We start from the raw sequence: 14,248 nt of genomic DNA, 5'->3' as shown, positions 1-14,248 counted from the left end.
AGAGGGGGACGGACCGCGGGGGCTGCGCTGTTGCACGGGGAAAATCGCCTCGTATTGCTTAGTTTGGGCTTTTCCCCCTCTGTTAGAGCCAAACTCGGGTTTTGATCCTGCAGAACCACGGCGGGGTCCGGTGCGGGCAGCGGGGCCCCGGGATGATGGAACGCCCTGGATCTCCCATCCTTCCCTCTCTCCATCCCTCCGCTGCTGCTGCAGCAGCTCCGGCTGCCCAAATCCCAGCGTTCCAGTCAAACCCCCCAAACCCTGCTCCCTTAGCTGTGCAACCCGCTCCTGCTGTACCCTGCCAGAGCCCGCGGGTCCTTCCTTCCCCCAGCAGTGCCAGCGGCTGCGGTGGCGGTGGAAGGATGGCCAGGGATGTTGTGCTGGGAATGTTGGGCTTGGGCAGTCAGGCCGGGCTGGGGGCTGCGCTCCTGGGGGATGGAAGGGAGCTCCAGCAGCTGCTCCGAGCCGTGCCGGGCTCCCTGCGCTGTCTGACGCGCTGGGTTGGTGCAGACGGGCTGTGAGGAGCGTGTCAGACACCCCGAGGCTCAGTCCAAAGCAGCCTCATCTTCCTAGCTTCTCTTGTGCTGCTTGTCTCACTTGAATGCTGAAAATACAAGTGGATGTTGGTGTTTTTATCCTCCAGGAAGGTGTCCCTGTCTGTGGCAGGGGCGTGGAACGAGAGGAGCTTTAAGGGTCCCTTCCCACCCGGACCATTCAGGGATTCTGTGATTTGGATCATGTTTATTCGTGTCACTTGGTACACGAGTGCTCTGTCACCCTCAGTGTTGTGCAGCAGATGTTGGCTGTACTTCAGGACATGGAAACAATCCTGAATATTAGAGATGGTTAAGCTTTATAAAATAGTAAGTCTTTTAAGTGCCAAACCCCCTGAGATGGGAATTCTCTGTAAAGGTTATGCCAAAGCTGTTTTTCCTCCCGACATAAAGTTCATCATCGGATTTCCTCTCAGCTCCAGCTGCTGACACGTAGCCTGAAGCAGACTGTAGAGCTGCAGCTCCCTGTCAGATGTGAATGTAAGCTCTTCCAGCTCTAAGATAGACCGGGAATCTGAGTCTTGGGGTCAGACTACAGCAGGTAACAGTGCAGAAGATAAATGATGTGTTTATCTTCTTCGAGTTGTTGAAAGCCCTCAAAGAATTTAAACCAAACAACCTCCCCCCAAAAAATGTAATTATCTCTCAGCAATTTAGCTAATTTACTGTAATCCTGTCTGGAATGCCTTAACCCTGCTCAAAAAGGCTGTTGGAGTTTAACACCCCATTTGTAACCATGTCAGAACATTATTTTTACGTGTTGATGCCAAGTCTGTCATGAGTGAACAAGTGGTTTTCTTCAGCAATTATTTTACATGGGAACAACCAGGTTTATTTTGAGACCATTTGATCTGTTTTAGGCTGAAACAACAAACAGAAACACCCAAGGAAATTATTCTGAGCAGCATGTGAAAGAGTTGAAACTTTGTGAAGCTTTCAAGCAGGGCAGACCTTCAGCAGCTGCTTGGGGAAAGGGATGCTGGAGGATTTTGTGCTTCTTTTCATCTCTGGGCTTGATGACAACTGAATTAATTTGGTTGTGAGTCAGGAGTACAAAAATACAGTGCAGAACACGTGGTGAAGTCTTCCTTAAGTGTAGAAAAGCCTCCATGATACTCTTCAAAATCAGCGCTCTGAAATTGTGGCTGTGTCAGCTTGAATTGCTCATCTGGGAGTGCTCCTGGGAGACAGTCTGGGGTAAAAACTGGCAGTTCTGTTTTGATACGAATTCTACCTCCATGACAGGAGCCAGGCAGGTGTCAGGCTGCTGCCTGTTTGCTGATAAAGAGCATATATCTATATTTGTCTACCTGTACATATTTTATAGAGGTCTCTGGCATTTTGAGAGTCACGGGTCTTGCTTTCTGCTGGCTCTTTGTGCTCATCCCAGCTCAGCAGATCCACACCAGAAGTCTCCTTTCCTGCCCTTGCAGGTGAATTGTTGTGCTCTTCTTGTGTTGTTACCTTTGTAGCTGCACAGCCCACCTGATTTAACTGTGGCTGCTCAGGAGTGGCTGTGTAGAAACTTCATTTTGCTTGTCTGCTAAAATCATCTAAACTGGGAAGGCTGCCCCATGGTGCCCAAGCTGCTGCCTTGCGTGGATTGATTTCATTCCAGGTTGAAGCTTTTTGTTCCATTTGGATTTCCTGCCACTCACTCTTTAGCTTTAAACCCCAGCCTGTCACGTTGCCTGGAGGATTTTGGCTTGCAGAGTTGAGCTGCCGAAATCCCGGGTGTCCCCTTGGTGTCCCTGGTGGTGCTGGTGTGTGGGTGGGTGCTGTGCCATCCTTTGGAGCTGTTCTGAGGGGTTTGTTTGCTCCAGCAGCCAAGTGAGATGCCTGCTTGCTGCCCAGTTGGTTTCACGGGGACAGTTTGCTGAATTAAAGCTTCTAATTACAGCGTTTTTTTCCCAAATGGAGCATTTAAAGCCTCCTGTAGCTTTGCCACATTGATGAAGACATCAAGTCTTGCTGCCAGGGAAACTTCATGTGCTTTTGCTTTGTATTCCCTATTCTGAACCTGTGAAAAGTAACAGCTGCTGATGAGTTCTTGAGGAGTTCCTGTGCAGTACCCTCCTCTGGAGGGAGGTGTGTGGGTTTAGGAAGTTTCTGAATCCACAGCAATATGGTTAGACCATTTTACTTGCCCTTGATTGGTCCTCCTAGGTTGTTTTTGACAAAGTTTTCTGGCTGATTCAGTGATGCTGGCGTGGGAAGGCAGTTTGGGGATGCAGGACTAGTCTGCTTGACTTGCTAATGATCCAAACTCTCTCTCTGAACTCCTCTTGCAGGCTGCCACTCAGATTTATCATTATCTATAATTAGCGGCTCTGTATGGGAGAATCTAATCACCTTGAACAGATAAGTGTTTTCAAGGAGATTAGAGAGGATCTTCAGGTGAGTATTAATTCATTGAAGATTGGCAGTTGGCTGATGTGACCATGGATGCTCCAAGAGTGTTGAGTTCTCCCAGCGGCTCCTTGACCTTTCTAAGAGCTCTGGGATGTGTTGGCTCCTCTGTGGGACGGACTGGAGCTGGGTTCTTGTGGGTTGGGTGTCTGGAGAGCCTTCAGCAGTGCTTTGTGTAGGCACGGGGTGTAATGATGAAAGCAATGACAAATGGAGAGGGGAAAACCATGTCATTGGGAAGGGAAAGGCTTCTCCATCAAGCAGCATTAATTCCCCTCTTAGAGCAGTGATGGGTGCCTGGGGCACTTTAGCTGTCTTGTCTGGGTCATTCTGCAGCTCATTTCCCTGGAAAAGCCATGTTTTCCAGAGCAGCACTCTTCACCAGCTCTGTTTATCCAGCAGTTAACTCTTGGTTGGCATCATGAGGGCTCGAGCACAACCCAGAGGTTTTTTCCTGTTTCTTGTGCTGGGTCTCCACTGAAGGCTGAGGAGGGGAGTTCAGGAAGGAGCTTGAAAACCACTGCTGGTGGTGGAGATGTGGGGAGTTGAGGGAGCCCAAGAGAGACCTCTGGGAGACTCTCATCCAAGTGTTCCCCCAGCACTGCCAAGGCCACCACTGACCCACGTCCCCAGGTGCCACATGCACATGGCTGCTAAATCCCTGCAGGGATGAGGACTCCAGCACTGCCCTGGGCAGCTGTGCCACCCTGACCACCCTTTCCATGAAGAAATTTTCCAATATCCAACCTCAACCTCCCCTGACACATCTTGAGGCTGTTTCCTCTCCTCCTGTCCCTGTTCCCTGGAGCAGAGCCCAACCCGCCGGCTGTCCCCTCCTGTCAGGAGCTGTGCAGAGCCACAAGGTCCCTCTTGAGCCCCTCTAGCTCCCTCAGCCGCTTCTCATCACACTTGTGGTCCAGCCTCTGAAATCTCCAAGGTGTGGGCTTGCAGAGCCTCTCCAGGTCCCTCTTCCAGAGTTGGACCACCCTTGGAGGGGAAAATTTTTCCTTACATTTAGCTTGTACATTATAGAGTGAGGCAACATGCTCTCCTGGAATGATTTTTGTGACACCCTGTCCCTGTGCAGACAAATCCTGGAGTGTTTGTCTCTCTTTGGGTGCTGGAGCATGCAGGTTTCCAGGGCAGCTCTGCAGCTCCTGGTGACTTTGAACTACTTGTTTTTAAACAGTGATGAATAATTGGTGTTCCCAGTCAGCTTGTTTTCCCATGGCACTCTCTGGATCCATATGGTGCTTTGCTGTTGTTTCTTGTCGTTTGCCCATTCTGGAGGCAGCTCCTTGCTGTGCTTTGTCCCTGGGGACACGATGCTGCCACAGCTCCTTGGGGATGCTGCATGTCCACATGGCACTTGAGAGGTGCGTGGGGTGGGGGGAACGATGCTCTTTGGGCTGCTGGTTCCAGGCTGGGTTGCTGTGCTCCCACTTAGTGCTGTGGGGGAGGTTGGGCTCACTTGAGTCCAAACAGCCACTGCTGCTGACTCTGCAGGAGGGCGTGAGGCATGGATCTCATCCCTAGGGATGTTTCCATCATGGCTTGGTTATTAGTGCTGGCTGAGGGGATTTATGGCTGTTGCCTGGTTCTGTTTGCTGGTTGCAAACTGTGACAAGAGCCGTGAACCATCTTTCTCCTTTATTTCAATACATATCATCTTCATTTGGCTAGATGGGATGGATGTCATCCCTCATTCCATCCCTGCAAGTGTTCCAGGCCAAGCTGCACAGGACTTGGAGCAGCCTGGCCTTGTGGATGGTGTTCCTGTCCACGGCAGGAGAGTGGAACCTTAAAGATCCCTTCCCACCCAAACCATTCCATGATTCTACACTAGCCATACACTTAATTTGATGCAATTGTAGAAAGAAATAACTGGTTTGTCTCGTGCAGAGCTAAACTTTGAGGGGGCAGAGCACTCTGGGTTTGTGTGGAAGTACAGCAGCCTGTGCTGCTGTCTTTGTGTTGGTCATGTGGATCCCTCGGGTAGCTTGGCTCCCATGGCAGTTTTCACTCCTGGAGCTGTTGGCAGGTGTGGAGGGTGTTTGTGGGCTCAGCTGCCTGGCTCCTTACCTGAGTGAGGTGCCTGTTACCCCGTTCTGGTGTGCCCTGGTCCAGCTTCATTGCTGGAGCACACACTTGGTGTAGTTCTGCTTTGCTGTTCTGGGCAAGGGCAGGGGGTCACTGTCCAGCCCTGCATCTCTCCCACACAGTGCTGGAGCTCCCTCAGCTCTGCTGGAGTGGGACAGCAGGGTCTGTGCTGACCTTCAGGAGCAGAGGTTGGTGTGGACTGGCTTCTACTGCAGAACAACCATGGCTGTGCTCAACCCTTGCCAGCCCTTGGTCCTACTGTTGTCATATTGTTCCAGGAGTAGGACGGCTGTCCTTTGCCTGCAGAGGTGACTGGCATCACCTGCCTCTTCCCGCAGCTCCCCTGCCTGTCTTCTTCCAGGGAAATATGTATTCAGCTCTGACTTGGCTTGCTCCAATTACAGGTTTAAGTTGGTGCTTGTATGGCCTGTCATCCTGTGTACCCACAGTGAGTCACTGGAGAAGGAGCTGATCCTTCTTGTCAGGGGTATTGTAAGGAACCTGCTGTGCTTTTCCATGCAGTATCCCTTGTATCCTGCCTCATTTTGCCCCGAATAGGAGTTTCCAATCAGGACAATGTGCTCTGAGCTCACCTCTGAACGACAATGATGTTCATTATCTGTAGGTTGAGATATGCTGCAGCAGGTCAGACTACTGAGCTTCTCTGTATTTTGTGCTTGTGTATCAGTTGTTGTAGCTGAGTAACTCAGCCTGGTAATTTTAGGTGCCTGAAGTGTTATCAGTGATATCAGAGCCCTCTGCTCCCTGTAGGTCTGTTCAGCTGATGGCCAATAGCTCAGGTTGTCACCCTGAAATGTGAGTTGTCTCAGCCTGCTATCAGGAGGGCAGGCAGCATCCTGGAGATTTATCCCTAAATAAGATAGTGCTTCCAAACCTGAGCTAGCTAGTGGTGTTAAATATCCCTTCAGGTCCTCATTGTACTGTTCAATTATTGTAGCAGTTCGTACAGCACCGTGGCAGGGATCTTTCTACACTTTGCATTAGCCTTTGTTTGGTTTTGATCAAAAAGCTTGTTTAATAATTAATGACACAATATTCCCGTGTCTGCAGGCTGCGGGCTGGCTGCAGGAGAGCAGAGCTGGATGTGAGCGTGGTGCTGGGGCAGTGGTGCTGACTCACAGCCGTGTGTGTGTGCAGGGCTGGTGCTGAGCCTTGGGCTGTGAACGGATCAACGCTGGAATTAAACATGCAGATGGAAGCGTGGGACTGCGTGTCAGTGGAGCTCTGCGTTGAAAGCAGAACAAATGGGAGCAAATCTCCTCTTCGGTCCCCTTCCAGGCACTTGGGATTTGCTTCTTCCTCTGCAAGCCAGGGCTCCTGGCAGGGCTGTTCTGTTCATGGCCTGTGCTGTCTGCAGGTGATGCTGCTCCTCGCTGTGAGCATCGCTGCGGGCGTGGAGCTGCTCACGGGTCACATTGTGACACAGCGCTGATGGAGCTGCTGCTGTGTCAGCACTGTCGACGGTGGCCAAACCCCTTGTCACCTCTTTTCCCTGCCCTTCCTTTCACACCAAGCTGTGTTAGTATCCACTTTCCTTGATTTTTTTTATTTTTATCTAACTCTTCAAGGCTATTTCTGCTTTGAATCACGACTGGATAGATGTATGTCCCTGCAGTGACTCAGGGGGAGGTGCTTCACTCCCTAAAAATAGTCTTAATCCTCCAAATCTTTCTGGATGAGAGCACTGGCTGGGCACGCGTGGCTGTTTAAAGCAGCTTCTGCAATGCATGTGGGGGTAAATATGGTGGAGTGGGAGTTAGTGCCTTTCTCTTTTCCTTCTTTACCCCAAAGCAGTGATTCTTAATCTGTTATTAATAGCTAGAGCAGGTTTCTTCTAGGAACTTTATAAGAAACAAAGTAGGAAAATGTTGTCCTTGGGGCCTGCTGGTTTATTGCTGTTGTAAGATCTTCTCACTTCAGGCTGGTTGCTTGGCACAGACACGTAAACACTGTGGCTGGGTGGGCTCTCAAAAACAGTGAACTCTCCTTCCCATGGATGTGACAGCAGGGCTGGGTAGCCTGGATGGGAGCAAAGCTCCTTTGGGGAGTCGCTTGGCCTCCTGGTGCTGGTGATATTCAGGTCCATGGTTTGGTTTCCTCAGGGATGCTCCCAGAGATGTGGGGCTGTGTGTGCTGTGTTCCAGCCACGTCATGTTGCTGTTCCCAGCTGACTTGGGGCTTTGTGGCTGTCACTCACCCCAGCACAGAATTAGAGTATTTGTCACAGCAGCAAATATCCATGGCAACTAATTCCCTAGCTCTGGAAATCTTCATGATTTTTGAAGTTTCTTTTTTCCTGTGAAATGCACAGGGGTGGTTCCACAAACTTTTTTTTTCAGGTCTTCTGCAACTGTCAGGAGTGGTGGCTCTTCTTGGAAGCGCTTGAAAAATACACCGGTCCCAGTTCGGAAGATGGGGTGAGTTTGGGTGGATTTGGCTGCAGCATGGACACGGATGACTGGGATGTGCTCATGGCAGTGGGACACAGACATGCCCCTCCTCTCCAGGACTATTTAGGAGTGGAGACCACAAGATGAAAGAAGCAGATTTTTGTCCTTGAGATACAGAGATGCTGTGCATCAGGTGGGGGTGGTAGCTGTGCCCACAGCTTGTGAGGAGTCAATGAAGTTGTGTCAGGGGAGGTTTAGGTTGGATTTTAGGAAAAGATTTTTTCCCCCAGAGGGTGCCGGGCACTGCCCAGGCTCCCCAGGGAATGGGCACGGCCCCAAGGCTGCCAGAGCTCCAGGAGCCTTTGGACAGCACTGCCAGGGATGGACAGGGTGGGGTTTGGGGTGTCTGGGCAGGGACAGAAGTTGGACTGGATGATCCTTGTGAGTCCCTTCCAGCTCAGGAGATTCCATGATTCTGTTATTCTGTGTTAAGTTTCAGACTTTGGTTTGAAGCCCTTTTTTGGAGGGCTCTGTCCAGGAGTGCTTGGGTGGTGCCTGGTGTCAGGGCTGTGTTCTCCAGCAGCCCCATCCTTTGTTCCTGGAAGACTGAGACTTTCCATCTTTTCTGTTTCCAAGCCTGCATGTTCTATGACCGATGCTGGATGCTGTTTATCCTCTGTTTATTATTCCCAAGTTGCCACTGTGGTGTTTCCCAGCAGGGCTTGTGGAGCAGAAGGCACTGCAGGTTTATAGTGTGTGGTCAGGTGGAACTCCTCCATGGCTTTATTTTATCCCAGCAGAGTTTTCCATTCCTTGTCCGCTGGGTTTCTGTGGTCTGTGCTGGGGAGAGTTTGCTTGAGGCTCCCTGGCTTTGCATCTCTGCTGGGATGGAATTTTTATAAGCAGGAGGAAGAGGGTGCTCAAACTAAAAATTCATTTTGTGATGGTACAAAGGTGACAGTCATCTTAATACTGCACAATTTACATTTGGCACACAGGACACACTATCAGCTCCCACTTGGAACTGTACACAACATGCAGGACTCCCTTTGGGAGCTGGGGTGGTGATAGTGCTCTGGTTACTGTATCCTCTCAGGCATTGATTAGGAGTACATATAGTTTGACTGGTTTTTGGTAGCTCTGATCACAGTTCATTAGTTGCAGTATTTGCTGTGTAATGTGGTTATTAACGGGTGAGTGCCCTCGCAGCCGGCTGTGGGTGATGCCAAGTGGAGCAGAGAGGTCACAGGTCTGGATTTCAGAGGGACCATGACAGGCTGGAGCAGCAGGGTGATGGGAACCCTGTGAAGCTCAGTAGAGGTGTTGCTGCTTGAAGCAGCTTTGCAGAGGAGCCCCTGGGGACAAAAAGGTGACCAGGAGTGACCAGAGGTCAGTGGTGACTTTGGCTGTGTTAGCAGAAGTGTTGAAGAAAGGGACTGTCTCCTCTGCCCAGCAGAGGAGTGCCCTGGGGTGCCCTGTCTGGGCCATCAGTGTGGTTTGGGGCCTGCCAGGACGAGGCTGGAGCAGAGGAGACAGGGAGACCCACAGCTCCGTGGTTGAGGGTGTGAGAGAGTGTGGGAGTCCAGGGCATCCCTCTGGCTGCCCTGGCAGGGGTCAGGAACTCCCCTGGACAGAGCCCCCAGAGACACTGGCTGTGATCTCTGCCCATGGAAAAGAGTTTTCAGTCTTACAGGATCAATTACCAGCTCTGAGTGTTTGATATAAGTAATAATTAATTGTGGCACGGGTGCAAAAGTAAAATTTTAGGATTCTAGATGAGGGGTCCAAAGGGGACAAGATGGAGGAAATTGGGTATGTCTTGTCCTTTTTCTCCTTCTTCATGCCCTCCATGTCTTACTGTGGTGTTGGCATTTTTCTGTTGGTTCAGGCTGGGGACACACTGTCCAACGTAGTTGTAGCCTGTCCACGTTCTTGTAAATCCAGCCCAGGGAGTTTCTGGTATTTAATGTTTGTCACATCCCACTGAGGGCAGAGCCCCACACGCTGCCCTGCAGGACAGAGCTGGGCAGGGCAGCAGAACATGTGAGAGATAAACAGAATAAACAGCCTTGAAACAGCACAGACCAATTATGGCTTCTGCTTTGGCAGGGGTGCAGAAAGACAGAGACTTTCTACAACCTCGGGATCATCAATAGCTCAGATTCCGACAAGAGAGGATAGAGCCTGGCTCTGCTTGTGGCAGGGTGAGGCACAGGACTGGGAGAACGCATAGGAAATCCTGCATGGACACATGGAAGCATGTTGACTTGGGAGTGAGGACTGGATGCTGGGACAGGGATCTGGAGAGGTGCAGGGAATTCATGGCTGTTCCAGCTGTGGATGGGCAAGGTCCTGAGCAGCCTTGTCTGGAGGCAGGAGATTGGACCTGAGGCCTTCTGAGGTGCCTCCCAGACACATTTCATGAACCATTCTATGATTATTTTTGACTCTTTGAGTTTGCCTTCTGCTCTCTGGATGCTGATGGCAGGAAAAGCCATGTCCTCTCTGTGGCTTGTCCTGTCAGTGCCAGGGGAGCCCTGGTGATTTCTGTGTCTGAACCCTTCAGGCTGTTCACAGACTGTCCTTCTCTTCCATGGCAGTCTGAATTGGTGGAGGAACTGCCTGACACTGGGACAGCCTGAGGATTGGCAAGCCAAATTTATAGGATTATCTGTGCTTTACTCCTCTATCAGGCTTTTATCTGTTAAAGCTTATTATAAGTACAGTGTTTTGCTGCAACACTTGGGGAGGCAAAGACTCGGTGGTGTTTCTGATCCTTTTAGGAGTGGGATTGGCCTAGGAGCTGATTGACAGGAATTTTTGTATTTTTTTGCCTGTGCAGTCTCTGGGATGTCCCAGCTGGGTGCTGCCTGGGAACTGTTTTCCTGCATTTTTTTGACATCTGCAATTTTTTGCAGATGCAGGAATCTGCATTTTTTTGTGGGTAAACATTTAGTATGCACTGAGTGAGGCATCTGCCTCTCCCTCTCTATCCCCTTCCTTTTCACCACGAGGAAAGAAGTAAAAATTTCTGCTTCAAAGTGGAAAAACCTATTCAAGTTCCTTGAAAATGTAGTTTTAAATTTGAAAGTTGACTTGTAGAGGTCTGGAAATGTGTGCTTTGTTGCTCTGTAACAGGTCTCCTTACAGCTGCAGACATCCAGCCTGGAATTGTCACTTGTAAGAACCTTGAGAGGCTGCGGCTCTTTATCTCAGCAGAGATAAGGTCTGTAATTACTGGATTGGATTGAGTTCTACTGCACAAGTGCAGCCCTAAGGTGCCTTTACTGTGCAGGAATGAAACCTCTGGCTGCCCATAGCTGATATTCCCCAGTTTTGGAATGTTGTAGCTTAATTTAAGCACAAAGCGCACGCTGTGAGCACGGGATTTATCCCATCAGGATTTGTACAATTGATTTGCAAGTGCACAACACCTGAACAGGCTCAGTGGTTGTGAGAGTCACATTCTGCAGGCAGTGGAGGCTGAGAGCCCTACGGAGGAATCCCTGTGGATGCTGCAGGGAGGCAGTGACACATTTGGAGGAAGCAGTGGGGTTGTGGTGAGGAGCTTCTCTCTGTCATGAGGCTGTGGTGCCAGGCCTGGGGTCTCACAGGGTCAGGCTTGGCGGGGGGGAACAAAATCTTTAATCATAGAATCATGGAATGGTCTGGGTGGGAAAGGACCTTGAAGCCCATCCAGTGCCATCATGCCATGGGCAGGGACACCTCCCATTGTCCCAGGCTGCTCCCAGCCCCACCCAGCCTGGCCTTGGGCACTGCCAGGGATCCAGGGGCAGCCACAGTTGCTCTGGGCACCTGTGCCAGGGCCTGCCCACCCTCACAGGGAACAATTCCCAATATCCCATCCATCCCTGCCCTCTGGCACTGGGAAGCCATTCCCTGTGTCCTGTCCCTCCATCCCTTGTCCCCAGTCCCTCTCCAGCTCTCCTGGAGCCCTTTTAGGCCCTGGAAGGGCTCTGAGCTCTCCCTGGAGCCTTCGGTCCTTCAGGCTGAACGATCCTAATACTTTCAGCTATAATGTAGTGAGGTTAATGTTGGCATTTTGGTCCAAGTGTTTCCCTGAAGATTTACAATTTCTGTAGTTTTAGGAAAGATGATTTTGTAAAGTAGCTAAAACACCAATATTAAGTCACATATTACCCTGAAGTGAGGCATCCTCATGGGTACAGAGGGTAGAGTTTTCTGTTTGTAAAGGAAATAGTGAGCCCTTTGTCCCATGGGGCAGGTACACAAAATCCACTGCTAGCATTAGGTATAGCTTTAATTTCCAAGTTCAAAATACATCATTGCCATTCTACCATATAACAGACCATTATACCATTAGGTGTAGTCTGAATTTACAAATTGGTTTATTTATGGAATTGCTGGTTTGATGTAAACCCAGCAGAGGCACTTGGGATGTGCCTGTGTGGGAGTAGTGCAGCCCTGTGATGGCAGTCTGTGGGGGCACATCCTGCTGCTGCACCTTTATCCCTTAACAGGACCTCATGAGAAGTGTTTGTGCCATGCCAGGTCTCTATAAAAAGAATCTGCTCCCATGTGCAGGTGTTGGAGTCGGAACAGCTTAGCTTAAGCGAGCCTGGATGTGGTGTGATCCTGCTCCCTCACTTGGGAAAATGGCATCGTGCTGCTTTTCACTGCTCTGTGCTCCTTTGTATCACAGAGTCATGGAATATCCTGACTTGCAAGGGACCCACAAGGATCATCCAACTCCTGGAGTATATTCCTGTGGTAGAATTCCCTTTAGTAGCCTGGCTTCTGTCCCCTCTTACACAATTTTTTAAAATCTCTGATAACAAAAATATATAAAAAATTGAAGGTTTAAACTGCTTTTTTTTTTTTTTTCCTGCAGAAGATTAAAGAAATAAAATTGGGTAGAGAAGGTATAAAAGAGAGAGTTTTCAATCAGTTTGGTGGATCCTGGGAAGAAAGGAGGTGCATGAAGTCCTGCTCAGGAAACCAGCTGAGCATTGGGCTCTGTTCCCCTGCAGCTCAGCTGGCCTCTCTTCTCTCGGGACACTTTCAATGTCCTCCCTTGTGTGCTTTGGGCTCCTTTGGTGGAGTCCTTCCAGCTGCTGAACCTGCCAGGGTGAGACTCCAGGGCTGAGGGTCCATGGAGAGACAGGCCATGAGCCACTTCTTGGAGTCAATCAAGGAGCACATGGGTGCAGAGAGTGGCTTCTAGGCCAAGGCTGACCTTTTCTCTGTTTAAAAATTTGTATATAGAGGTGCTCTTCACCACGTGGGAGTTTAAAACTGGAGAGCATCATTCATCTCCCTGCTGTTGGCTGGAGAAGATGAAAAGCTGTGAAAAAGCTCCGGATTTCTGGATTGCTCGTGGTGCTGGCTGCACTTCTGGTGTTTGTTTATTGTCTCACACCTCACTGGGAGTGTGGATCACTGCACGGATCCTGCTGGGACACGTGGCACATGTCTCTGTTTCTCCTGTTTTCCTTGTTTTCCTGTGCTGGCAAAGCACCCAGCCTGTGTGTGGTACCTCTGCTTCTTTCCCCAGGTGGGATTTGTCCTGAAGAGCAGCCAGAGCCCTGCATTCTGTCCCAGCAGTTTGGATTTGCAGTTGTTGGAGAGGCAGGGCAGGAGGTGTTCTGTGCAAGGGAGCATTGCATGCAGCTCCTATGGAAATGAAAGATGCTGAGGGCTAAAAATAAACCATTCCCAGCCCTGTCCCTGTGACAGGAACTGCTGGACACAAGCTCTTGCGGACAGAGGCTTTTAATGTCCTCTGTGAAGCACTGGGGCCTGGCCTGCAGTGTGATTTTGGGACCTGCTGGCACAAACCTGCTGTTTCCCAGGAGCTTGAGCAGCTCAGGGGGATGTGGAATTGTCTGGCCAAGCAACATGTAAAATTGGGGTTTTTCTCATGAAAAAACAACAGTTAAAGGGGCTCCAAAAGAGCTGGAGAGGGAGTTCAGACAAAGGCCTGGAGTGACTGGACAAGGGGGAATGGCTTATAGCTGAAGAGAGTAGATTTAGACTGGATATTGAAATAGTTCCCTGTGAGGTGGGCAGGCCCTGGCACAGGGTGCCCAGAGCAGCTGTGGCTGCCCCTGGATCCCTGGAAGTGTTCCAGGCCAGGTTGGACAGGGCTTGGAGCAGCCTGGGATAGTGAAACATGAGCCTGTCCATGGCAAGGGGTGGCACTGGATGGGCTTCAAGGTCCCTTCCAACCCATGCCATGATTCTGTGGATTGTGTGTGCAGCAGGAGCCTTGGCTTCCCAGAGCGGCTGCAGGAATGGGAAGGAATGAGTTTGGATCAAGTGCTGGTGCTGCTTTTGTGGATGTGAACCTTTCCTGTGTGGAGCAGGGGGTGGGATGGCAGATGGGTGTTCTGGGAGGTGGGAAGATGTCCTGTGCAGGGAGATGGTGGCCGGGCTTGGCTGCAGCCAGGGGAGCACAGAGAGGTGAGAGTGAAGGGCAGGACTCTGATTGTGCTGAAACAACTGAAATGTTTCTGCATTCAAACCTCTGAGCATTTATTGCACCACAAGCTTGTCTTGCAACACAATGTACTGAAATAACACAGAGAGTCTGGTCTGAGCAGTTGGGGAATTGGCTGAAATCTGCAACTCACCCTTGTCTGTGTGTGAGAGCTGTCCCTTGTGAAGGTCAATGACTTTGCCTTCCCTCTTGGCTGTTCCCAGTAACCCACAGTCAATATCTGGAGGGTTTTTGCAGGAGATGTGCAGCCCTGAACACTGACCCCAGAGCATGTCTTGGATTACAGATTTATG

The 14,248-nt window shown here is 50.4% G+C and overlaps 1 protein-coding gene across 10 annotated transcripts in view; it reads left to right on the top strand.

The window, feature by feature from the left end:
- OSBP2 (oxysterol binding protein 2) overlaps positions 1-14,248 on the top strand; it is a 99,410-nt gene that overhangs the window by 352 nt on the left and 84,810 nt on the right. For 6 of the 10 annotated variants that reach the window (XM_085592935.1, XM_085592934.1, XM_085592936.1 and 3 more), the window contains exon 2: positions 7,424-7,501. The exons of 3 other annotated variants lie outside the window; for them this stretch is intronic. In XM_085592935.1, the coding sequence (XP_085449061.1) occupies positions 7,424-7,501 (78 nt within the window). Of the gene's footprint in view, positions 1-6; positions 6,603-7,423; positions 7,502-12,347; positions 12,431-14,248 lie in introns of those variants that run through there. One more of the 10 variants, XM_085592940.1, reaches the window with a different exon arrangement.

This window comes from Lonchura striata, chromosome 15 (assembly GCF_050655825.1).
Source record: "Lonchura striata isolate lonStrDom1 chromosome 15, ASM5065582v1, whole genome shotgun sequence".
NCBI lineage: Eukaryota > Metazoa > Chordata > Aves > Passeriformes > Estrildidae > Lonchura > Lonchura striata.
The sequence above is the reverse complement of the archived record's forward strand: the minus strand, read 5'-3'. Positions and strand labels throughout refer to the sequence as shown.